The sequence below is a fragment of the Hibiscus syriacus genome, unplaced genomic scaffold, assembly GCF_006381635.1.
Source record: "Hibiscus syriacus cultivar Baekdansim isolate YM2019G1 unplaced genomic scaffold, ASM638163v2 tig00109925_pilon, whole genome shotgun sequence".
Taxonomy (NCBI): domain Eukaryota; kingdom Viridiplantae; phylum Streptophyta; class Magnoliopsida; order Malvales; family Malvaceae; genus Hibiscus; species Hibiscus syriacus.
This window is the reverse complement of record NW_024062531.1, coordinates 137679-153230: the sequence shown is the minus strand read 5'-3', so window position 1 is coordinate 153230 and position 15552 is coordinate 137679. Positions and strand designations below refer to the sequence as shown.

The following is a 15552-nucleotide window of genomic DNA, read 5'->3' as shown; positions in this document are numbered from 1 at the left end:
AAAATTAGAAGAAAATAAAAGACATGCATTGGGTACATATATCTAAAAATTTATAATGATAATTAAAATATTTAACTTTTTTTACAACTCCAAGTCTGAACTTCCTTTAGACCTAATGGAGGAAACATATTTGTATAAATTAATGAACATATTTTCTGTTCTTAAAAAAAACAAGATTTAAAGCTTTAAACTATGGTTAATTAATCGATGTTTAGCGGCTAACATCCCCGGTTAACCATTTCCATGTACCGATTAAGCGACTCTTGTCTCTGCAACCTCATCTCCTCGTTGAACTTCTTTATAAACGCTTCCACTCGCCGGTTCAACTCGTCCTGGCTCAGCGACGGCTCTTTCCTAACCTTCACTGCCGAAGCCGGAGAAGGAGAGCTCACTTGTACAGGTGGAGGAGGCTGGTAGTTGGTCCGGTCTCTGAAAGTTTCAAATTTCTTCGTCATCGCCGTCGAATCGGCCAATGCCTCGACGTTGATATCACGGCTGTGATTCTCCCACGTGTCCGATTTCTTCAAGTGCCTCGTCAATGGCATTGCTCTCCCTTCCGTTATCATCTTCCACGTGCTCTCCAACGTCTCGTGGCGTTTGGGTTTCGCCACCCGCCTCAATGCTCGGCCACCTGCATTAAGCCACAGTTTAATTAATTAAGCAAATTATTATCCGTAACCTTCTTAATTACGCTATTTTGATTTTTTTTTAGTTTCTTAATCATATATTTAAAAAGGACTATTTTGAACTTATTCAGTGGCGCGTCGTCCAGTAGACGCCATCTTTGAACGGACTTGTAAGTTTTAAGAAAGAATAAAGGTCTCTACTATTCTAAAATTTACAAATCAATCCATATCTAAATCAATTAAAGATGAGAGGATTATGTCCTAACTTTATAGAGGGACTAAAACAATAATTAGACCATGTAACATGGAACACGTGAAAAAATAACGGAAACACCGCCCGGACGCCTCCGTCGAGTGGACCAGCGAGCTTTGCAGAGTTTTTTGAATTTCAAAAAGTAGGTATATAGAGAACCTAACCGAGTAACCGTTAACAATTTTTAAATGAAAAATGATGAATATACCTTCAGGACTGGCTTTAACAGGTTTCCGGTGACCGAATCTAGAGGAAACCGGCGGTTTATCCAGCTGAAACAGAATATCCGATGGAATATCATACGAATCCATTCTCCTCGGAGGAATCCACTCCGATTTGCAGATAGCGAACTCGTCACCTCCTCCATCCCTATCAGCAATCGCGACATTGGTCTCCGCCACAAAAACCATCGTTTCCACCTCTTCTACTACCCGCTTTTCCTCGTACACGACCGGTTCCGCTACACCGAAATCCAAGCCGCTCTTAAGCTCGTGCTCCATCGCAGGCCGTTGATCCACGGAGATCTTCGATCTCGGCTGCTGCATCTGCTCCGCCTGTTCGTTCTCGGCATGGTTTTGATGAAACCACGACGATGCTGCAATCGTGATTATGATTCCATTGATGATGACGTAAAGATACGGCGGCTTGAGCCAAGAACAGAACGTTGTCCATAACAACGGAGCTTGAGAAACGTAGAATTCCATGACCAATGGAACAGAGACTTTAAGCCCTAAAGCTATGGTCAATACACCTGTGGAAATCAACAGTACCTTCAAAGATAACATCCAAGTGCTCGCCGGCGCCATTTTTGGAGGTAATGAAAACGAGAGGATGAAAGAAAACAAAAACCTTTGGTTTCTTTGCGCTGTTAACGGCAGGGGGAGTGAGGTGAATGGAAATATATAACCAGTAAGGACGCAGACTATGAGTCAATCTTGGCCGTTACATTCGAAATGAAGTGTGAGTGGACGGTTGAGGCTTGTTTTTTGCGGAAATTGGGCGGTGGGGCCATGTGTAAGAGAATTAGTTGGATTACGTTTTTTTAATTAAATAATTATTACTTTTTTTTATATAAGAAATTAAATAAAAATATTAATTGTTAACAGATAAGGTGATGGGTTAAAATGAAGCTTTCCTTGTGGCTGTTTAAGTGGACACGAAAACAATTGATCCTTCCGGAACATTACTAGCATTATTATGTTTTTTGACCAATTAAGTTATTTTTCTCTGTCAATCACATCATTAATCTTTTATATATATTAATGGATTCATAAAGAAATAATCTAAAAAATAGAAAACTATTGATAGATTAAAATGATTTAGAGATTTCAAATTATTTGTATAAAAAAAGTTTTATATACATTTCTCATAATTTTAAGTTCGTTTATGAAATAATTATTCTAATAACCCTTTATTCCTAACTAATTTTGAAATTAAACTAAATCTAAAAATATTATGTAAATATTAAGAAGAAATATCATCATTCAATATCAAATAATTAAAAAAATTTGAATTGATACTGATAAAAAAATTAATAATATTTTATCACTCCACTTATTTGACTAGTCGATGTTAAAATGAATCGGTAACTTTATGTGTAAAGGGATTAACCCCAACATACATCTTAATTAAACAAATAATTTTTGGATAATGGATTATATAATATAGTTTGAAGTCGTTGGATGTTAGCTGTCTAGGGATTATTTGATAATATTTTTGTATCAAAATAATGTAGTACGGGCTTTAAAAGTAAGGTTTTATTATATATATCAGCGTCTGAATTTGGCAATTCTCCTTAAACTGGCATCTAAACTTTTTTATCTCAAATATCTGAATTTTAAAAAAATTCTCAGAATGTATTAAACTTTAATTTTTTTTTAAAATTAATATATATATATATATATATATATTACATTTCAACAATCAATTAAACTATAACATGTGATACTTCATGATATTGTAGTTTTGACTGGTTAATATTATCTCTTTCAATTCAAATAAATACCAATTTGATTTTTTTGTTGCTAAATTTAGGTACTAATTTGTATAATAAAGGAAGTAATGTGTTTTTCTAAATAGTCTAAAATTAATAATCGAAGTTGGGTAAAGAAGTCCATGTTAAAGTATCATCATAGATTAGTAACTAACTCACAAATAAACCATGAATCACTGCTTTCATTCATTTGTAAAATCATAATTTCTACAGCAGTAACACAAGGTTATTTATACAGCAAATAATGAAATGAAAAGAGGGAAAGATTGTTAAGACGTTAGAGGAGAGAGAGAGTTTGTTAAGACAACTCTAACCACCTCACGTACATTATGCATGACTTATACGTATAACCAGTCCATGCATACATCACACATACTATCATCATACACTAACATTCCCCTTGCTACTTCATTCTGCACCTTTCTAATCCAACATAAACGCTAACATTCTCCCTGCAGTGGCAAATTTTCAAACTTCTCAGCCTGTGCATTTGATTTGCACAACCAGAAGCTTCTGTATGTGTTTTACAAACAAGGGTGCAGACAGTGGCTTTGTTAAAATATATGCAACTTGTTCAAATGCAGGAACTTCATGAACTTGTAACTTCCCTGCTGCAATCATCTCTCGAACAAAAAAGAGATCAAGCTCCACATGTTTAAACTTAGAATGCAAAACAGGATTGGCACAAACTGCAACTGCACTTGAATTGTCACACCATAAAGTAGGTTTACATGAGATACAATGTGCAGTTCACTCAATAAAGATTCAAGCCATACCATTTCAGCAGCTGCACACGCAACACTCTGATATTCAGTTTTAGCTGTTGAGCGAGCCACAACCTGTTATTTCCGAGAACTCCATGAAACTAAGTTGCCCCCAAAATAAATACAGAAACCATAAGTGGAATGTCTATCATCCACATCTGCTCCCCAACTTGCATCAGCAAAGCCTGCCAAGGAAAGTCTAGAATACCCCAACAAATGTAGACCAAAGTCAATCGTGCCTTGTAAGTATCTTAAGATTCGTTTCACAGCCTGAAAATGAGTGTCAAGAGGAGCTTGCATAAATTAACACTCTATATTGACAACAAAGGTGATATCTGGACGAGTGATCACAACATACTGTATAGCTCCAACAATGCTGCGAAATTGAGTAACTTTCTCAATTGGATTTCCATCCTTGGCTGAAAGTTTGTAGTTTGTAATCATTGGCGTAGGAAGGCCATTTGCACTTTCAAATCCATTGCGCTGTAACAATTCATGTATGTACTTTTGCTGACACAAAACTACACCTCCTGATTCATATTTAACTACAATTCCTAAGAAGAAATTTAGAGTTCCTAGATCCTTCAGAGCAAACTTTGCATGCAATTTGTTAATAATAATCTGAACCTCACTCGGATTATTGGTAGTAAGAATTATATCATCAACATATACAAGTAAATACATCAAGCACTTCTCACCTTTTCGAACAAAAAGAGAAGAATCGAATTTGGCTACCACAAAGCCTTCTAATTCCAGATAACTCCGTAAGCTGTCAAACCACGTACGTGGTGCCTGTTTTAAGCCATACATGGCTTTATGCAACTTACAAACCAGCTTCTTATCACCAAATTCAAATCCGGGAGCCTGAGTCATGTAGACTTCTTCTATAAGCACTCCATTGAGAAATACATTATTGATGTCAACTTGCCTAAGTTGCCATCCTTTTAACAGAGCTAATATCAATATGACACGCACATTTATTGTTTAACAAAAGGACTAAAGACTTCATGAAAGTCAATACCTGGTTACTCAAGAAACCCCTTTACTACCAATCTTGCTTTATACCGAGCAATTGAACCATCTGCATTCCTTTTTATTCGAAACAACCATTTACAACGCACTGCCCTTCTGTCACTAGGTAATGACACTAGATACCACGTTTTATTTTTCAGCAAGGCCTCATACTCCTCTTGAATAATAGCTTTCCAATGTGGACTAGCCAAAGCCTGTTTAATACTATGTGGTTCTTCATCAACCCATGCAGTGGCTTGAAATATCTTAGGTTTTGAAATATCTTAGGTTTTGAAATACCACTCTTACTCATTGTTTGCATTGGATGAGTGTTTAAGGTCGAGCTACAACCAGCTTCCACATCTATTTGTGGCAGTGTTGTTTCAATTGGAACAGTGGTGGAACTCGATTCTGCTGGAATAGAACTCGATTCTGCTGGAATAGCTTCTTCACTATTGCTTTCATGAGCATTTTAACTATCATTCACTCATCCATTATTTGCTTCATGATCGAGCTGACTGTCATCACCGAGCTAACTGTCATCACCCTATTCATGTTGCATACTATTCATATGTGAAATAGTATCAACACATCCTTGTTGAGTTTGAACTTGTAGAGCAAAGATGATGGGCAATTACCAAGTTGAAATATGTGAGTCTACATGTTCTTGATGTGTCATCTTACACGCATCATAGGGAAATTTGTTTTCATCGAAAATAACATGCCTCGAAACAAACATCCTCCCAGCATCATCAAGGCACCAATATCCTTTGTGTGATGGACTGTATCCAAGAAACACACACTGCTTGGATCTATATTCAATTTATGATGATTAAATGGTCTCAATAAAGGAAAGCATGCACAACCAAATACTCGTAACATTGAATAATCAGGAGTTTGTTGATGTAAAACCTGAAATGGAGACTTTCCATTTAACACATTTGTAGGCAATCTATTTATAAGATACACTACTGAGATGAAAGCATAACTCCAAAATTTCAAATGTAATGAAGCTTGAGACAGCCCCATTTCAACCACATGGCGATGTTTTCTTTCAGCCTTGCCATTTTGCTCGGATGTGCTTGGACAAGAGATTCGATGCTGGACTCAATTAGTTAAAAACCAGCCTCTTAGAGACTGATATTCTCCTCCACCATCACTCTGCAAACTTTTAATCTTAACTCCAAATTGTACCTCAATAAATTTGTAAAAATTTAGAAAGCAGTGCATAACTTCTGACTTTCTCTTAATTAAGTAAAGCTAGGTAAATCTGTTGTATACATCAATGAATGACACATAGTAGGCATATCCATCACTAGAAATAATTGGTGCTGGCCCCCAGACATCATAAACAATAAGTTGAAATGGAGCAGTGTATTCAGTGAGTGAACTGGTAAATGACAGCTTGTGAGCTTTACTTTGTAAGCAAGCATTGCAAACAGAAGATAAGGAGATTTCATTAGAGGCAACATTACAAGTTTTCATTACTATTTTTACTTCTTAGAAGATAAAAGCTGATATAGACCTTTATCCGCGAGCTTCCCTTTAACAACACACTCTGTGTCCGAGCATCCTTCACAAAACATTCAAGCGGATGGAATTCAATAAAGACATTATTATCTCGAGTAAACTGAGAAACAACCAATAATTTTTTCCTAATGTCAGGAACATACAAAACATTTTGCAAAACCAGCTGCATTGTTTTAGATGGCAAGTAACTTTGACCAATATGAGATATTTTCACACCTTCCCCATTTCCCATTTGAAGACACTGATTACCTGTGTATGTCATACCAGTGTTAAGGAGATATGAATCATTTACAACATGATGCGTTGCCCCCATGTCTGGATACCATACGGGATCAGCACTGCTAGTTGTTACAGCAGGTCAAGGTAATGGAGTAGTAGAGGCAAATCCAGTTGGAGAAGCCATGAACACTTGGGAATTTTTAACTGAATCCACACCGCCATGAGTAGGCAGTGACGTGTACCAAGGAACCCCTTGATGGAAAGATCCTGGACTAGGCATCACAAAATGAGGATTAGAGTAATAATAACCAGGAAGAGATGAAAATGATGCACCTATGGAGGGAAAAGAAGCACTCATGGCATGATTAAACACATGAGCATTAGAAGAGAACTACTGATTTCCAGCATGAGCTTGAGCTGGCCTCCACCCTTCACTGTTTCGATTGCCATAATCAACCCCTGTAAAATTTCTATCAAAGCGATGATAGCATTTATGCACTATGTGACCAAATTTTCCACAAAGCTGACATTTAGAACGATTATCAAATCGACCTCTACCACGACCACTAGATTGACCACGTACAACACCATCCTGTTTTAAAACAACCATGATTTCAGAATCCTCCAATTCATGTACCTTATTTTCACCTATAGATCTAGAAACCAAATTTGCTGAAATTTCTTCAGTGAGAAATGCCTTATGAAGAGCTTCGCAGTCGAGTAACATTTCAGTGAGCACATCTAAAGAGACATTATCACGAGATACAATTGCAATGACTGATTCGAACTCCATGGACATACCAGCAAGGATAACACTGACCTGCTCATGTTCAACAATAGGACTACCTGTAGCGTATAACATATCACAAATGGATTTGACTTTGGCCATAAACTCATTCACCGTTTGGCCAGCTTTGCGTTGAGAATGAAGACTATGTCTAAGTGATGACACCTTGGCACTTGATCGAGCACCAAATAATCGTGAAATGGTAGTCCAAATGGAACTAGCCGAGGTAAGACCAGTGATATGTGGTAAAACCTCAGTACTGACAGTAGTAAGTAACAATGATGCCAACAACTTATCTTGTTGTTGATAGAGATTGAACGTCGAGCTGTCCTCAGCACGTCCAGACTCCACCGTTGCAACCGGCACAGAAGGTCCACCTTCATCCGAGATGAATCGAAGCAGGCCATAACCATCTATAATGAGAGATACCTGATGTTCCATAGTAGGTAAGTATTCTCAGAAAGCTTGACCACATCCTGCTTGGGAATGTGTTGAACGGAGGAGATCTCCATTGAATGCAACCACACGCAGCAAAGAGCAAACACAAAATAGACTACCAGCCCTGGCGACTGATACCATGTTAAAGTATCACCATAGCTTAGTAACTAACTCACACAGAAACCATGAATCACTGCTTTCATTCATTTGTAAAATCATAATTTCTACAGTAGTAACACAAGGTTATTTATACAGCAAATAATGAAATGAAAAGAGAGGGAAAGATTGTTAAGACGTTAGAGGAGAGAGAGAGTTTGTTAAGACAACTCTAACCACCTCACGTACATTATGCATGACTCATACGTATAACCAGTCCATGCATACATCACACATACTATCATAATACACTAACAATCCAAATTTTAATGGAACTAAATTTATCTTTCTAGAGACTGTAAAGAAGATTTGGACAAAGTCGACCAAATAAGATAATGTAAAAAAAATTCTCATCTATTGTACTTTTGAGATTATTTTTTCAAATAGGATATTTTGAACAGTAATACAAGAAAGACACATAGAACAGTAAACATCTTCTGCATAACACATGGAAGACATGAAATATTAGGCATCTTCTATATAGCTTGAGAAGACATGGGCGTGCGCCAACCTTAAGAGCACAAGAAAAATGTCGAGTCTTCTATATGTCTTCATAAAACGTAAGATGATATGACCGTTTTTCCATTATAATTTCTCATACACACCAAATGAGCCAATTTTTTCACCATATTATTTGACTGATTTTTGTTAGGGAATTTGGGTGGCTGTAGGAAATGTTTTGATTTTTTTGAATAATTTAATAAATTGGGGGAATATATATATAGTAAATGTTTTCCCCAAAGGTCATATAATTGACCGTTACTCACGGAAGTTGTAGCAAGTTCCTGAGGCGCCGATCCGGTGGGTGCGGAGCTGAGGGGTTGGCTACGCCATTTTGGTCCATATGCCCTACAGCTTTGTGGGTGCACTATTGACCGACCATTCCTTTTCTTCTCTTACCCTGCTGTTTACTCTACCACTGAAATAATTATAAAAATAAAATAATCTTATTCAAATATGTTTTTAATTATAATTTAGTATCTTTAATTTATTAATGACACGTAAAATTACACATTGCCGTATAATAAATATCAATTTATATATGCAAAAACGACAGTTGCAATAAAGACTTTGAAGTTAGGAGTTGGTTGTATTAAGGCAGCATGAGACCCCATCACATAAAATTTATATGTTTATTGATATTTTCAAATAAATAATAATAATATTTTATTGAATTAATAAAAATATATATGGACAATAGCTAAACAGATAGTCATTATGGGTATTATGTATTTTCTTCTCAAACAAAATAAAAAAATATTTTTTTATCCCAAAATTAATGAAGCTAAAAGAGAGAGACGTGAGAGACACTTTTGGGCGTGTCGGTGCCATCCGTTTGCATGCAATTTGACAGTTTAAGGATAAGACATACGAACTTGAAGATTACGGCATCCAATTCCATTGGTCCTTTTTACCTGTAAAATCTTATGTTATTTCCACATTAACACTGTAATAAGAATTTAGAATTAAATATTTCTACCGAGAAAATTAAAGATTTTAAGGATGCTGGAAAAAGAAAAAACATAGCTTTCGGCTAAAACGCGTGTCGGAGAAGGAGACAGATTGTCGGTCCATATTATCTCGTAAATGTTTAATTTTTGGACTAAGATAGCATGGGGGAAGAAGATAGAGTTGACTCGGTTAATTCAACAACGTATGTACAGGAAGAAAGTGCATGGTAGTTGTACAACTACCATTAAATCACGTATGGAGATTTGAATATTACAGAATTATAGATATGTCATCAAAGAAGGATCTTGGCCATGCATATTACGAGATACGGAAAGAATTATAGGTAGAAAAACAAACAGGTTTAATGTACAAATAAGTGACCAAACTATACCTACAGTTAACTTTAAGTGTCTAAAGAATTTTTTTTGAAAAATAGGTGTCTAACGTTTTTTCCATTATATTTTTAAGTGTTTGTGTCATAACAAACGTTAAAAATCTGTTTAATGACATGTGTCATGTTTATATTTTTTAGATTTTTTAATTTTAAAAATAAAATAATAATTCTAAAAAATATTTTTTAATTTTTTTAAAAAATCCTTATTCTCACTCATCACCCGCTACCCCGTCATCCTCTCGCCCCCCCCCCCCAGTCGTCCCCTTTAGTAGTATGTTCACACTTTAATTTTAAAATTGCAGTAGCAATTTTACACTTTAAGACACGACCAACGATAGGTATTTAGTGTTAGGGTTAAGGATTTAGGTTTTGGATTTAAAGATTTAAGTTTTGAGATTTACAGATTTAGGGTATTTGGACAACAATAATAGGGATGGTCGGCAGTGAAGGTTTAACGACAAGTGAATAATCATTCAACGATAGCGAAGACGGCCGGTGATGATAATATTACAGATTTAACTGCTCGAACTCAAGATCTCTATAAAGAACAACACTCCCTTTAACATATATAAAATCTTAGAATTATAGTTACAATTATAGCTATATAAATGTATGAATATATTTTTTCAATACAAACTCCTACTTTCAATCAAATATTAGTATAAACAATATATTTCTATTCATATAAGATATACAACAACAAACTTTTATTTCTTCACCATAAATCTTCATTTCTTTTCTCAATTTTATATTTTCACCACATGAATTGCGACACAAACTTTTAGACCAGATCAATATAAAATTCATATTGTAAATTCTTATGATGAATAAGTAAGTATTAGTGCATATGTGTTATTTTTTATAATCATCGATACTCGATTTATTAAATGATTAATTTAAATTGATTATTATAAAATTCTTTATGACAATAATTTTCTTAATTTATTTTATTTTATTTTATCTATAATATAAAGATTTAAATTATTATTTTTATTTTAAAAAAATTGATAAGTTACATGTGTTGAGTATTGGTTCCTTCATGTGTAAAGAAGATGTGTATTTCATCCACTTTGCTTAGCATCCTAAGTAAACACGTACTACTCTTTCCAGTAATGCCCTCGAAACTCGGTTGCTTTTTGGCGCAAATTTCGTGGCATATAAATATTCCCAGAATGGTTGACTAACCAAATGTCAATTAATTATTTAACTACAAAATTAATCTTAAAATATTCCATTATTAATTAGAACGAGAAAAGGATTTAATTCAAGTTTATTATAATCATTCAATTAATTTGATCAAAGGGCATTATACATTTAAATGTATAGTAGAACATTATGTATATATTTTAGATTATTTTTATTTATTTTGATTTGAAAATTGTAAATATATATTTATTTTGAATTCATCAAATGATTTCAATGATAAAATATAGTGTTATTCTTCCTAAAGATCTATAGGTTCAAACAACTATACCTATAGGATATGTGTTTGTTGCCAATATCTAATGTGTGTTCGTTATTAATAACTAAAAAAATTCTTAATATATATTACAATGTAATAGTTCATATTATTCAAAATAAAATTAATAATTTAATATATTTTTTTATAATAATTAAATTACTCATAACTCTTAAATTAGAAGAAGTTGTAGCTAAAATATATAGTAAAATACGTGGCCCCTAAGTTATTGTAATAACACTAGTACCAATTAAATTAAGACTTGATCCAGTGATAAGTATTTTACCTAAATCTGAGGAAGTTTAACCCGATCTGTTAAGATCAATTTTTTAAGTTTGATTTTAGGTCGGGTCCAATCTTGTTTTTGAAAGATAAAGCAGAGTTAAGTCGAGTTTATAGTGAAAATATCTTAATCTAGAAATAATATTATAATTGACCTTTATATATTTAGAGATATTTTCTATAACACTCTCATAGCTATAATTTTTTCAATTATATTCTCATTTTACCTAATAAAAATAAAAATTATATATATATATATATATATATTATATTTATATCGGATCGGGTCGAACATATGTTTTTATCTTAAAACATGTTAGATTTCAATAGGATAATATTTTTCTATATCTGAACAAATTAGATAACGAATGAAGTTATACTGAAGTTAGATTCAAATAAGTCAAAAATAGATTCTACTCTAACTTGACCTACGACCATCCATGACTTAATTGATTTAATCTCTAAATTTTAAAACTTAAATTGATTTTACTCAATCAAAATCACCCGAGCTGTAGAGATTTACCATAGGGGACGGTTCAAAGGAACCTCCTGGAAATTGCATTGCAAAACGATAAGCTGGCCCATGAGAAAAAACCGTTACAGCGGTTGGGATCGTGGGCGGTGGAGGGAGCGGATAAAGTAAAAAAAAACTAGACAATAACTTGTCTGGTTTGGTTCAAGTAGAGACAAATTTTGAAACTTAACCGGACGTACGTATAAAAGTCTTAGGATAATGACTGATTTTGTGGAACGGGAACGCGAACCTTTTCAAACTGACGCGGTGCATGGATGGATCAGTGACACGTTTCATTTCTTCATTGGATCATGTCATGGGTTTTGTTTTTTTTTTCTAATGCAAATTCTCACTATACATGTGTATTTCTATGTGTAAGAAAATTAGATATGGTCTATATGTATGGTTTTGTCTATTAAACTATACACGACTATCAAAAGATAAAATTAGGATCAAATATTAACAGCAGTCATTATTTTATACAAAAATAAAAATATATTAAGTAATTAAATTTAAAATTTTGGAAGAATAAATGTTTTATTTAAATATTATTTAATAAAAACTTAAAATGTTATTATACCCAAAAAAAATTAATAGGGGCATGAGTGGCTTCGGCCCCGTCGACACTCGACAATAGGATTGAAACTAAGAATCTTGTGGTTAGGAGGGTCGAGATAATTTTAAAAACTTGAGAGGTCAAAGTTAAATTTTTTTAAATAAAATCGGCTCAAATTGAATTATTCGTTTTCTAGTGGAGTCATAAAAAAATCTATTTAGGGGCTACAAAAATTACGTTAAATTATGACGTTGAGAATGAAAAAAAGTGAGTTGAGAGGAATGTCCTTTTATTGGACCTATGTAGTATCTAATCTAAATTAATCAAATAATGGGTTTTGAATTACACCATTTAACAAAAAAATTGAACTCCCTTTTACTAAAATTATCTAACATGCGGTATCACATATATGATTTAGTGTAATCTATAGATTTATAGACTAACAACACATTAAATATAAATTTTATATAGGTCCTTGAACTAGTTTACTTTTGCTAAATAAGCCTTTTATATTTTTGTTGTACCCGAAAAAAACCTCTATACTTTTATTTGTATTCAGATTAGTCTTTATTTCAAATGAAATATTGATTTATATAATTATATTAAGAGTCTTCTCTAGGTATAAATTAAAGGCGCTGAGCTTATTTGGATACAAGTTAAAGCTTTAAGACTTACTTGGAACCCAATTAAAATTTTAAGGACTTATTCGATTATTCAAGTGCATTGAAAGTGTAATGGCTTATCTAAATAAAGTATCAAACTTCAAGGGCTTATTTAGAATATTAGCCATATATCTGCAAACATATATTTAACAGGTTTAAATATACCAAGAGTCCCTATATTATTTTAAAATCTAAATAAAGTAACAAACTTGTCATCCTTCTCCTTTCAATATGGTGGGAAAGTCTCATTAGCAACAACTTTAATATAGAGTTAAGAAATGCGCTACCGATTTTGTTATCATTTTTTTAACAAAATCGGTAAAAAATTATCGAAAATATTATTATTTATACCTGTTTTATTATTATTGGGTGTTTTACCGGTTTTGTTAACATATTCGGTAAAGCGCTACCAGTTTGTTATTTTTTCTACCGGTTTTGTTATTATTGTGCACTTTACCGAAAATATTAAAAAACATTAATGTTTTAAGTAGAAATAATAATGTTTACGGTAATTTTTTTATCTGTTTTGTTAAAAAAAATAATAAAAAAATTGATAACGCCTTTCCTTAGTCGTATATTAAGGATGCTACTGTAGAATTTCCCCAATATGGTTGGTTGGTTGCTTTGCATCTTAATTTAATGATCAATCAGTTGAGAAAATCTAATATAAATATCTGCAAAAAGCCTTGATTTATGGGGCTTTTTATTATTATTATTATTATTATTATTATTATTATTATTATTATTATTATTATTATTATTATTATTATTATCTTGGTAATGTATTTTTGTGACAAACATGTAACGGTGCACGTGTAAGCGTGTGCACCAAATCTGTTGGAGAAATATTATCTAATATGGATTATTTAGGGTATACATATAATTGTACTTATCGAGAATTATAAATTTTTTAAATCATCAACCAATATCGTATATACGATAATGTTATGAAATAAATAATTAAGTACTTAATAAAAAGAAAAAAATAAAATTTATAAAGATAAAGAGGAAATTTTAAATTATTATCTCAATATAAATGTATATAATATATTTTTTAAATTCTATATTTAAAAACATAATAAAATATATATTTCTCATAATTTTATAAGTAGTTATCCAAAAATCTATATATTCATAAGAAAACTAAATAATTTATAACATTTTAAATCAAGCGACCAATCTTCTTTTAATACTTTCTCCTTAAAACTTTGTGTGTGTTTTCTAAATTAATTTATAAAAAGTAAGGCTCATGATATATATATATATATATTATAAGTATTTAAAGTATATTTTGGTTAAAATAAGTATTTAAAATATACAAAATTTTCATTTAGGTATCTCAAATTGACACATGATATTAATTAAAAAACAGTTTAGATATCTAGATAAAAGAGGTGGTATACTTCAGTACTTACTTTGAAAAAAAATACTTTTAACTATTTAAATACCTAAATAAAAAGTGTTATATTTTAGACACTTATATTAATAAGAAATGTACTTTTAAATACCTAAAAGAGAAACATAATATACTTAAAGTATTTATTTTTTTAATTAAAACAAAAAGAAAAACCGTTATATCAGTTAAAACTGAAATCTTGGACGGTGGAGAGAGTAGATAAGGTAAAAGTCGTTGGATAATGACTGATTTTATTACAGTCAACTAACAACGAGATGGCGAGGTGGGAACGGGAAGACAAAAACATGAATAACTAACCATCAACTTTGTCAAGTCTTAAGGTCCAAAATCCTTAACCGATACGGTACCGACATTTCCAGGAATGAGTGACAGGCTTCATTTCTTCATTGGATGATGTGATATAGTTTAGTATGTTCATGCACGAATTAAATTAATTCGATAGTTAAAATAAAAATATTATTTTTAAAAATATTAACTTTAAGCTTAAGTGATTAAGTGATCGTAAGGTTATTTGAGTGTTTATTGTCAAATTATTAAGAATTTTTAGAACAAATATTATCTTATAATCATCATAGATTAATAAAAAAGTGTAAAAGAATATGTGAGATCATTATATTTTTTTTTAAAAACCAATGGGTTCTCGTATTTTTTCACTCAATGTGACCCTCAAATTTAGAAAATAAGTCCAATATGATCATTTGACCAACATTTTTCGTTGTTGACTGTTATAACACTGACGTGAGACTTAATGATGTTGACGTGGTGGTCTATGGTGGCTAGTGACGTGGTGGTCTATGGTGGCTAGTGACGTGATTGATTACGTGACAGATGAACTAAATTGATTTTTTTGATCGAGTTCGAGGGTCAAATTGATTTTTTTAAGTTCAAGAACTTATTCGATCTTTTTAGAAAAAAATAAAAATATTTTAAATTTAAAATATAAAAATGTTCAAAAAAATAAATATAAAAAATTAAAATAAATTACTAAAAAATTTTAAAATATATTATTATTTTTTCCTTGAATTTAACTTGACTTTTA

At 32.3% G+C, this 15552-nt stretch overlaps 1 protein-coding gene across 1 annotated transcript; it reads right to left on the bottom strand.

Annotated features, from left to right (window-relative positions):
• Window positions 1-124: 124 nt before the first annotated feature.
• LOC120210546 lies at window positions 125-1751 on the bottom strand. The gene is made up of 2 exons (XM_039209252.1): window positions 1088-1751; window positions 125-631 (listed from the first exon to the last, which is right to left on the bottom strand). Exons 1-2 carry the CDS (start codon window positions 1683-1685, stop codon window positions 219-221), a joined length of 1011 nt encoding a protein of 336 aa, XP_039065183.1. The 5' UTR covers window positions 1686-1751; the 3' UTR covers window positions 125-218.
• Between the last annotated feature and the right edge of the window lie 13801 nt (window positions 1752-15552).

Bases quoted from the DNA above. Each gene is read 5' to 3' on its own strand.
- LOC120210546 (XM_039209252.1), bottom strand. From the start codon at position 1,685: ATGGCGCCGGCGAGCACTTGGATGTTATCTTTGAAGGTACTGTTGATT. The intron at 632-1,087 runs GTATATTCATCA...GGCTTAATGCAG, and splicing joins TGTTAAAGCCAGTCCTGAAG to GTGGCCGAGCATTGAGGCGG.